Source organism: Mastomys coucha, unplaced genomic scaffold (genome assembly GCF_008632895.1).
Source record: "Mastomys coucha isolate ucsf_1 unplaced genomic scaffold, UCSF_Mcou_1 pScaffold6, whole genome shotgun sequence".
NCBI lineage: Eukaryota > Metazoa > Chordata > Mammalia > Rodentia > Muridae > Mastomys > Mastomys coucha.
The window spans coordinates 100,238,437-100,249,137 of NW_022196912.1; the positions used below are offsets into that span (position 1 = coordinate 100,238,437).

General features: G+C 47.8%; 1 protein-coding gene across 2 annotated transcripts; it reads left to right on the top strand.

Moving 5' to 3' along the window:
* The first annotated feature begins 1,171 nt into the window (after positions 1–1,171).
* Eif2b2 (eukaryotic translation initiation factor 2B subunit beta) lies at positions 1,172–8,481 on the top strand. Of its 2 annotated transcripts, XM_031356870.1 has the most exons (9): positions 1,172–1,413; positions 1,521–1,641; positions 1,802–1,950; positions 3,171–3,334; positions 4,514–4,609; positions 5,165–5,302; positions 6,349–6,415; positions 7,958–7,974; positions 8,121–8,481. In XM_031356870.1, the coding sequence occupies exons 1-9, from the start codon at positions 1,251–1,253 to the stop codon at positions 8,328–8,330; spliced, it is 1,125 nt and encodes a 374-aa protein (XP_031212730.1). In that variant the 5' UTR covers positions 1,172–1,250; the 3' UTR covers positions 8,331–8,481. The 2 variants fall into 2 exon arrangements, with proteins under 2 accessions (XP_031212730.1, XP_031212731.1); XM_031356871.1 differs by having other exon boundaries at positions 1,174–1,413; positions 7,958–8,481.
* Positions 8,482–10,701: the final 2,220 nt, after the last annotated feature.

Here is a 10,701-nt window from a genome sequence, read left to right on the forward strand (position 1 = left end):
CAAGACAGGGTTTCTCTGTATAGCCTTGGCTGTCCTGGAACTTACTCTGTAGACCAGGCTGGCCTCAAACTCAGAAATCCACCTCTGCCTCTCCAAGTGCTGGGATTAAAGGTGTGCGCCACCACTGCCCAGCACATATTTACTCTTTTTAATGTATCGCTGTATTCTATTGTTCTAACAATTTATTGCAGGATTTTTTTGTTTTTGCTAATGACAGGTACAGTTTTCCTGTACTATCTTTACATGATTTTGATACCGATCTAATAATTCCTCTGAAAACAATTTTTTTTTCAGCTGTAAGGAAAGTCTTAAAAATCTGGAAGATTCACTTTTGAAAAGTTTATCTTAAATAAGTAAGAGATTCTAATTATGTTTGGGTTCACGGGAGCCTGGATTCTAAGCACAGCCCTTTTACCTTCCTAACTGCTTAACTATTGTGACTCTCTTTCTCAATTTGTGAAGCTGAGGTAAGGGAACCTACCTCATTTAGCTGTATGACAGTAAGAACACAGCACTCAATACCTAGTAAGCTTCGGGTCAAGGGAATGTCTTATTACGTTGTATGTACTCGCAGGCCTCCAAATTGGAGGACAACATTTTTGGTGTTCTATTAGCTTCTACTTTGAATCCCTTTCATTAGTGACATTCCTTAGCGCTTTCGAAGCCAAGGATATACAAAGGCAAACAACAATGCAAGACCTAGGAATAGATACTATAGCAATGGTGGTACCACTTGCCTAGCACCTGTGAGATCCTATGTTCAATTCCTTGCACCGAGCAGGGAAAAGATAGAGGAAGTTGGTGGGGAATGGAACCCATCGGAAAAGGTGCGCAACATGTTCATCACGCGTTATAGCAGCACTTTTCTGAGCGTCCCGAGCCCTGGACGCGCGCTCACGGCGTCTGCCAAGCAACAGGCTGCGGAGCCAGAAAGAGGAAAGCAACTTCTGCTGGTCGCAGGGCAGGAGAGCCGCTCGCTATTCCCATAGCAACCAGACTGGCCAGCGTCCTCGGGGCCTCCGGGCTCGGCGCGCAGACTCCCGAGAGAACCCTTCCAGCCGTCACTTCCCGGCAGCGCGCCCAGCACCTCTGTCCCACGTTTCTGATTGGCTTTAGCAGAGGGAGGGGCGGGCTTAAAACGTCTCAAATTCAATTACGCTTCACGGAGCGGAAGTCGACCTCTCTCGCCCCGGAAGTGAAACTGTGGTCTGGCAATTGAAGCTTCTGCAAGTCCGGGGACTGGAGTAGAGATGCCGGGTGCCACGGCGAAGGGCTCGGAGTTGTCCGAGAGGATCGAGAGCTTCGTGGAGGCTCTGAAGCGAGGTGGCGGGCAGCGCAGCTCGGAGGACATGGCTCGGGAGACCCTGGGGCTGCTGCGCCGGCTTATCACCGACCACCACTGGAACAACGCGGGTGCGGCAGCCCCAGCCCCACTCTTTTCATCCTCGTTCTCTTCCTGAGGCTGATATTCATTCTCACCACGCGCCTACCCTGTTCACCTGGTCTCTCTTGGGTTTCAGGGGACCTAATGGATTTGATCCGCAGAGAGGGCATGAGGATGACGGCCGCGCAGCCCTCCGAGACCACCGTGGGAAACATGGTGCGGAGAGTCCTCAAGATCATACGGGAGGAGTATGGCAGGTCAGACTCACAGCTTGGGTGGGCTCTTGGTGGGAGACCAAGGGGTGCTGACTTTTTTGTTGTTAAACCCTGTGTCCTATCATCTTGAAGCCTCTGTTGTGGCAGAGCTGCTCCGGTTGCCTCCATGATCATCCCTCTTTGGGTCTTGTTGCCTCCTTAGACTGCACGGGCGCAGTGACGAGAGCGATCAGCAGGAGTCCCTGCACAAACTCTTGACATCCGGAGGCCTGAGCGAGGATTTCAGCTTCCATTATGCTCCACTTAAGGGCAACATCATTGAGGCGATTAATGAGCTGCTCGTGGAACTGGGTAAGAAGTCTGATCATTAAGTGGACAAGATAGGGCGCAGGCAAGTGAAACAACCCCCCCACCCCCCAGAAATTGCTTATTGACAGGGATAGGCAAGATTACCTGTCTTTTGGTTTGAACATCATCTGGTAGGAATGGAAGGAAAACACCAGGCCTATAGCAACTGCATCTTTCAAGACAGACCCACTCTTTAACAGTACAGTAAGCAGGAGATTTCTTTTAGGGCAAGTCATTTTATTTTATAGCAAATGAACTTGCTGGGGATGTAGCTCAGTGGAATAGTACCATATTGTGTGTGTGTGTGTGTGTGTGTGTGTGTGTGCGCGTAGTACCATATTGTGTGTGTGTGCGGGTGAGTGTGTGGAGGTCAGAGGGCAACTTTGTAAAGCTTGTCTATCCACCTTTGAGTGAATTCTAGGAATAGAGCTCAGGTTTCCAGGTTTGACCATCTAGCACATTTACACACTAAGCCATCATACCCATCCCTTTCTAGAAGTTATATGCATACCGCCTCTATCCTTACATGCAGATTTTTGTTGCAGTCTGTTCTTCAGAGATTAACACTGGGTACTGGGGCTGGGAAGATGGATAGCTCAGCGATTTAAGAGCACTGGTTGCTCTTGTAAAGTCCCCAGGTTTAGTTCCTAGCATCCTCATAAGCCGCCTGTAACTCCTATTCCAGAGGATCTGATGCCATCTTCTGACCTCCACAAGGACCAGGCACACATGAGGCAATAAAAATAAAGATGTAAAATTTACAAAAACCAAACTAGGTGCCACTGTGCTCCAAACTGCCACTTCCAAGCTACTCTGGGTTTCTTGTTTTTCTGTTGTCCCCACCACTACCCATGGAGGTGTTGTGGCCACCTTTTGGAAGAAGAGTTCTGTTAGGGGAAGATTTCTTTTTGGTTAGCATTTCAGGGTTTCCCAGATTGATTCCGGCCTTAAGTATCTTCTAGAACAGTTGTATGGCGCTAGTTTAGTGGCAGTGGTGCCCAGTGAGTAGGAGTGTTGCTGGGAAGTGGGTCAGGCTGAGGAGTGCAAGCCCAGGACCCCAGGAGTGATGCTAAAGAGCTTGGAATGTTGCACTTTGAGCCTGTTAAGCCTGTGAAGCCAGGCGGGCAGTGTATAAAGGCAGGCTTCCCTTTGTGAGCCATTGCCCTGCCTGTCTGGGGTAAAGCATGCCATTTTTACATTCCCTTGCAAACCTGTTCTTGCAGAGGGCACGATGGAGAACATTGCAGCCCAGGCTCTGGAGCACATACACTCCAATGAGGTGATCATGACCATTGGCTTCTCTAGAACAGTTGAGGCCTTCCTTAAAGAGGCAGCTCGGAAGAGGAAGTTCCATGTCATCGTTGCAGAGTGTGCTCCTTTCTGCCAGGTAAGAGGGGCTGCTAGAGTTGCTGAGAAGGGGTGAAGAAGGGGAGCAGGGGTAAGAGGGGCTGCTAGAGCCCCTAAGAAGGGGTGAAGAAAGGAGAGACAAGTCTGAGCCAACTGTGAATTGAGTAGCTTGACTTTGAGTCATTAAGAAAGTAAATCATACCGGATATGATAGCCCACACTTTTATTCACAGCCCTAGGGAGATAGAAGCAGGTGGGTCTATGTGAGTTCAAAGCCAGCCTGACCTATATAATGAGTTGTAAGAACAGCCAAGGCTACAGAAAGACCCTGTTCAAAAAAAAAAAAAAAAAAAAAAAAGAAGAAGAAGAAGAAAGAAAGAAAAGGGAAAAAAAGGAGGAGGAGGAGGAAAGCAAGAAAGGGAACAGTCAGTCATGCCAGGCATGCTGGCAGCATGGGCCTTTAGTCTCAGCCTTGGGGAGGCAGAGGCAGGTGGATCTCCATGCGTGTGACGACAACTTGGCCTGGTCTACAGAATGAATTCTAGGCAAGCAAGGGCTCAATAGTGAGGACCTGCCTCTAAACAAACAAAAGACACACATACACACCAAAACACACCTGAAACAAAACCTTGGTAAGGATTTTCAAGTTGCTATAGATACATTTAAATGGTAGTTTAAGAAAGTTGTGTAAATTACTGGTCCTAGGAAATGAAACACTGGTTTGCTTTTTTTTTTTGGTTTTTTGAGACAGTGTTTCTCTGTGTAGCCCTGGCTGTCCTAGAACTCACTCTGTAGACCAGGCTGGCCTCGAACTCAGAAATCCTCCTGCATTCACCTCCTAAGTGCTAGGATTAAAGGCGTGCGCCACCACCGCCCAGCTGAAACACTGTTTTTTTTAGGGTCAGTAGGGCATAGTGCCTTGGGTATGACTGGTATTTGATTTGATCTCACTCAGTCCTTAAGTAAATAACAGGTCTCAAGAAACACACAAGGATGTCAGATGCTATAAAAGAAGGAGCTGAGAGCTGTCTTGCTAGCCATACTTGTATTACATAAGCAGTGGTATTTCCAGTTTCGCAGCTGTTCCGAACTCACTTTATTAGCGTCCCTATGACTTGCCACACTGTGTACCACAGAGAGATGGGTTATCCTGGAAACTAGATTTCAGAGTCTTCCATTTGTCAGCTCTTGTACTGTATCACTTTCCCTCTTGTTTCAGGGTCATAAAATGGCTGTCAATTTGTCCAAAGAAGGTATCGAGACAACTGTCATGACCGATGCGGCCATTTTTGCTGTTATGTCAAGAGTTAACAAGGTGGGTGGCTCTGGACTCACTGATTCTGGAATACTCATTTCTTTTTCTTGTCTCATGAGGTCCACGGTGAGAGAAGAAGGTTTTTAGCTCCATTTGAAAGCGGGTACTTAGGCCCTGTAGTCAGTTAGCTGGCCTTATCCCTCCTCACCTGCATCTCAGATCCTCACTAGTAGTCTCTCAGTGTGGCTAAAGTATTGAAAAGAATGAAGTGGAACTGAGCTAAGAGTGCTAGCTAGCTGGTGGGAATTTGCTGTGGTTCCCACGTTTGCTCAAGGAGCAGGGCAAGGGTGGATGGATGGTAAGTGATCAGGCCTAGGTTCCCGAGAGGTGCAGTGCATGATTTCCAGGAAAGACTGGGAAAAAACCAGGTGTTGCAGCTTCCTGTGCCATGCTATGTTTGTCAGAACTAGAACTTTCTAACCCTAAGCATGGGAAGCTCTCTTGCCCTCTGCTGCCTGTGAGCCCTGCAGGTGCTAAGATACAGGCCTGAACATCCAGCCAAAGGCCCGGTTAGGTCTCTACCCCAAGGAGCTCATGATTTTTCTCCTCCCAAAGGTGATCATTGGTACGAAGACTATCCTGGCCAACGGTTCCCTTAGGGCAGTGGCGGGAACGCACACTCTGGCCCTGGCAGCGAAACACCATTCCACGCCTCTCATCGTGTGTGCGCCCATGTTCAAGCTCTCTCCTCAGGTGCGGCAGCTCTGCTCTAGCTGGTAACCAGCACAGAAGAGAGCAGATGTGCAGGCTTCAACTCTGGCCTTCAGCTTGTTCCAGCTTTTCCTTTCAATCTGTTCCTTGCTCAATGGATTAGATCCTTTAGCCAAAGGAGCCGTAGATGTTTTGAGGCAAGAGCAGAATCAGTAGTTAGAATCCATCACAGATAACATCAGGATAACATGGACAGAGAAAGGCCCTGTATGTCTAATTGTCACTATTCTCCATTGCCCCAACACTTCTGGAAATGCCAAGCATGTTGAAACTAAGATCATAGAATCCCTTTTTGGGGGGTGGAGGGTTGGGGGGGTGCACATTATTCCAGGGCTTGTCTTATGGGGCTTGAATATCAGCAGTTGTTAAGTGAATAGTCATTTGACAGTGACAAAAACTTTGTATGGGAACAATCTACATCTGCATAGTCATACCACAGTTTAATTACCCATTTATTTAGGCTTTCTGTTTGTTTGTTTGCTTATTTGTTTGATACACGGTTTCTCTGTGTAGCCCTGGCTGTCCTGGAACTCTCTTTGTAGACCAGGCCGGTCTCAAACTCACAGAGATCCACCTGCTTCTGCCTCCTGAGTGGTGGGATTAAAGATGTGTGCCACCACCTCCCAGCTATTTAGATTTTTTTTAAAGTATATTTTATTTTGCATGCACTATGTGCATGCCCTAGTGCCCAAGGAGGTCAGAAGAGGGCCTTGCATTCCGTGAGTTATAGATAGATGGTTATGAACTGTCACGTGGATGCTAGGAATCAAACCCAGGTTCTTTGCAAGAACAATAAGAACAATAATTGCTCTTCACCATTGTGCATCTCTCTAGGCCCCTAACCGTGTATTTATCGGTGGGTACTGAGTTAGTGAGTTAGTTCCACCTTTAACTTCTGTGAACATGCTGCTTTACACAGTTATATATAAATCCTGTGTGGGCTGTTCATTTCTGTCCACACAGCAACAGCAAGGCATCCAACAAAATTGCTGAATCCCTTTTTAAAATGCTTTTTGCTTTTTTTCTAGTTCCCCAGTGAAGAAGATTCATTTCACAAGTTTGTGGCTCCTGAAGAAGTCCTTCCTTTCACAGAAGGTGTGTGTGTGTGTGTGTGTGTGTGTGTGTGTGTGTGTGTCCCCATTACTTCTTGTGTAGACCATTTTCAGTTGCTGTAAGGAGTCGTTTTGGTGACTTGGCCACTCAAAGCAGCAAGATCTGAAATACTTGTGCTTGCAAACTCACCTGTAGCCTAACTGCCCATGTTTTGAGGGAGGGGTGGGAAGGAGGCGTGCTTCTCAGGCCTCATCTGCAGGCAGCAGCTCTATTCAGTGAGCCATGGCCTGGTCAGCACACACCTTGTAAGGACAGAGCACTGTGTATGTTGTCCTGATTCTTCTTAGAAGTTGAATAACATGCTTTTATTTAAATAGTTTTGAAGCCAGCTGTGGTGGCGCTCATAATCCCTGCACTTAGCAGGGAGCTGAGGTCATCACAATTCGAGACCATCCTAGTCCATCTCTATAGTGAATTCCAGGCCAGGCAGAGCTGCGATGAGCCACTGTCTCAGAAAACTAAAGGGAAGGAGAAATGCCTGTTCTGCCTCGCTGCTTGTGGTGCAGGGAATAAAGAGGCAGTAAAGCCCCCTTTCCACAGACATATGCTGTAGACTGTGGGCAGGAAAGTGTGGGGTCCTGGGTGTGTTAGGGAGAAAAGGGGGTGGTGACAGGCCTTACCTAACACTCGAGACAGGTCCTGATCAGACGGCATTGCTGGAGTCCTAATGAGTGGGCTCTGTGTGAGGATTTGGGAAAGCTTTCCAGGGACTGCAGGGCATGAAATGTGTGTGTTTAGCCAGCTGGGGAAAGTTGGTCATGTGGCTGGACTGTTCTGAGCACAGGGGAGAGTGGGTCAAAGTATGCTTAGTGTGGTTGGTGAAGGAGTGGATGGACCTTTAAGGTTGCTATCTTGAATTTGAATTTAAAAAGCCCAACTTTTTTTTTTTTTTTTTTTTTGGTTTTTCAAGACAGGGTTTCTCTGTGTAGCCCTGGCTGTCCTGGAACTCACTCTGTAGTCCAGGCTGGCCTCGAACTCAGAAATCCACCTGCCTCTGCCTCCCAAGTGCTGGGATTAAAGGCGTGCGCCACCACCGCCCGGCTTTTTTTTTAATATGTATGGGTGTTTCATCTGCATGTCTGTCCGTGTACCACATGCATGGTTGGTTTCTTCAGAGTTGGAAAGGGACATTGGATCCATTGGATCTACAGTTACAGCTGGTTGTGAGCTGTTGTGTGGTGGTAGAAATCAAACCCAGGTCCTCTGAAAGAACGACTAGTACCTTAGCCAGTGAGTCGCTGCTCCAGACCCAGGTCTGAATTTTAAGTGCTATGAAAAGACACGAGAGAGGTTGGTTTTACTCTTGTAGTTGTTCTGGTTTGAGGCAGCGTCTCTGGGTGTCCTCATACTGGCCGTCGACCCTACTCAGCCACTCGAAAGCGTTAGTATGGGACTCACGAGTCCTGGCCACCTCTCACAGTTTGAGCTCTGCCACAACTGTCTAGCATGCCTGTGTGAACTTGAGTACCCGGCGTCGTTAGAGCTGGATCCTCAGTTTACCTCTAACATGTGACTGTCTTGCAGGAGACATTCTGGAGAAGGTTAGTGTCCACTGTCCTGTGTTTGACTACGTGCCCCCCGACCTCATTACCCTCTTCATTTCCAACATTGGTGGGAACGCACCATCCTACATCTACCGCCTGATGAGCGAGCTCTACCATCCTGATGACCATGTCCTCTGACACAGCGTCTCCTGTGTGGAACTATCTCAGACCCAGAGTGGAGTAGAGACACAGCATTGCTGCTACAGTGGGGAGTGGAGAGTCAGCCTGAGCCCTCAGTGTCGCCTGCCTTCCTGCTCATCCCCCATGAGGAGTGCTTCCAGGACTGTTCCGCCTTCCAGGCTTACCTGAGCAGCAGGACTTGCTTACCTGGGGATTTTGGAGGCACTTTGTGACCAGGCTGTGTTTGTTTCAGGACCTTCAGCCTTCCGGCTGGCTCCGTGGTGTGTTAGACATACCATGACTACTTTTGCTGGGTTGGTGTTTGCTTAGAAATGTCTTCCAGACCTTTTCTAGGCTGTGCTAATAAAAGCTGCTGGAAACTCCCCCAGTCGTTTACTGTCCTGAGCACTGAATGGACTGAAGCAGCAGTGCGGGCCTTTCTCTGATTGCACAGAGGGTGGAGATCAGAGAGGAAAGCCTAAAACTAGTATCACTAGAAGTAGTTCCTCATACTGCTAACTGGAAAGGGCCCCAAACAACCTTCTAGTATCTACGATAATGGCTTTAAGACTTGAGCCTCAGGCCAGAGAGATGCTCAGTGGTTAAGAACAGTGACTGTTCTTCCAGAGGTCCTGGGTTCAATTCCCAGCACCCACATGGTAGCTCATGACCATCTGTAACGAGATCTGATGCCCTCTTCTGGAGTGCCTGAAGACAGTGACAGTGTAGTCATATATGTAAAATAAAATAATAATTTTTTTTTTTTTTTAAAGACAAGCCTCATGGAGCTTAAACACACCACCTTGGGGTCTACTTCCAGACCGCCACATCAGATTTCGGGAAGAAGGGAATTGGTTCAAAGCTGCCCTTTCTGACGAGGCTGAGGACTGGTTAGTCTGACAGGCAGCTAGAGCCGACACTTGCAGAATGACTTGAAGGAACACAGGGACACAGTAAACTATCAGGGTAGCTCGGCCACAGCAAGAAGGTAAAGAAAATCCGGTGTTTACACCGCAAGGCTGCCTCGGCTGCAGGTAAGGCTTCCTCCTGCAGCAGCTGGACGGCAGTGTCTGGGTTGAAAGCATTTTGCCTGGTTTTCCCAGCCTTGAATTTGCATTAGTTCTCAATATTAAAAAAACTAGAGAGGGGCACTTTGAACAAATTCCAATTTCTTGCTTTTCTGAAAACTCAGCTTGGGCTTCTCCTGACCCACATTCCCAAATGACAGGTGTGCAGCTTCTCAAGCGGACTGTTGGTGGCCCCGTGGGGAGCACAGCAGCCTTCCGAATGGTGGTAGCTACAGCTGGCTAACAATTCCATTAGGTCGGAAGTGACGGCCACCCGTCAAAGGCATGCTCACATTACCAGTTAGAGTGGAAGATATTTTTCTATTCCATGAGTTAGGGTGGCTGGTGGTGAGAGGACACACAAGCAGTACGTAACATGACCCTGACTCCACTCAAACATTGCACTTAAATGCAGAATTAAAAAAGTTGGAAGAACACCAGCAGTCGCAAGCTATAGATTCCAGTCTTCCAGGTAGTGCTTTACAATGGAGGTTTGAAAAAGTGCCTTAGGGTAGACTGTGTTAGGACCCACTGCTCTGAAAGTGACCCCCAATGAGATTTTCATCTTGTGAAGCAGAGTCTGGATGGAGGGAAGGAGCTTAGGAATGAATCCTCACATTTAACCCCTGAGTGATTTGGAGGGGTAGTTTGATGTCCTCACTTCAATAAACTCGGTAAGAGGAAGTTATAAGGGAAAAGCCTTGAGGCAGATTAGCAACTTGAGAAGTCTCTGCTTTTTGCTCTGAAAGTGGTGGGGGGAGGTCATCGATCAGAGAGGGTTGACCTGAAGGGTCTAAGAGCAGCCTGCCTGACTCACTCAGACTTCTAGTTATTTCTCACCTAGAAGATCCCGTGCTTTCTTATGAAGTGGCGTATGTCTGCCCATTACAAGCCATTGTCTCTGAAAGCAATTCACTCAGGGACAATTGTGTGGTTTGGATTAAGAACAGCAGCTAGTCGGGCCTCAAAATTTGTTTCTTACAGTTTTTGCGCATCCCGGTCTCTGTCTAAAATTAGCACCAGTGTCTTTCCAGGCACAAGTGAGACGGATGAGCGTGTGGCAGAAGCTGTCTTCCAGCACAGAAGAGAAGGGCAGGATGCTGCTGTAGACTCTACAACTTAAGTCACTTCAGTCAACCGCACCAGGCCCCGTTTCCTACCCCTTCTCTTCCTTTTCCTGTTCAAGGATTGGCTACTCTAGGAGGAGGGCACTCACCGACAGGGTCAAGTCCAGAGACTTGCAAACCCCAGCCTTGCCAGGTCTACTTCACAATACTGTCTTGCAGGCAGGTTCCAGAAAGAAAAAAAAAAACCTAGATGCTTGGACAGAATTATAGAAACAAGAGCCATGGATACAGATGTCTTCCCGAACACACCAAATAAACCGCCAGATAACGAATGCAGTTTGTAAAGACACTTGTTCCCACGGTCTCTATCTTCCAAGTTGGGTAGAGGGCAGGAAAGACATAATTCTTGGAACTTGAAAAAGGAACAGAAACTCTTAATTTAGCGTCAAAAGTCTGAAAACATACTCGCA

Excerpts from the sequence above, each read along its gene's own strand:
- Eif2b2 (XM_031356870.1), top strand. The coding sequence starts at position 1,251 with ATGCCGGGTGCCACGGCGAAGGGCTCGGAGTTGTCCGAGAGGATCGAG. Across the intron at positions 1,951-3,170 it reads TGAGCTGCTCGTGGAACTGG|AGGGCACGATGGAGAACATT; the intron begins GTAAGAAGTCTG and ends CTGTTCTTGCAG. Across the intron at positions 3,335-4,513 it reads AGTGTGCTCCTTTCTGCCAG|GGTCATAAAATGGCTGTCAA; the intron begins GTAAGAGGGGCT and ends CTCTTGTTTCAG.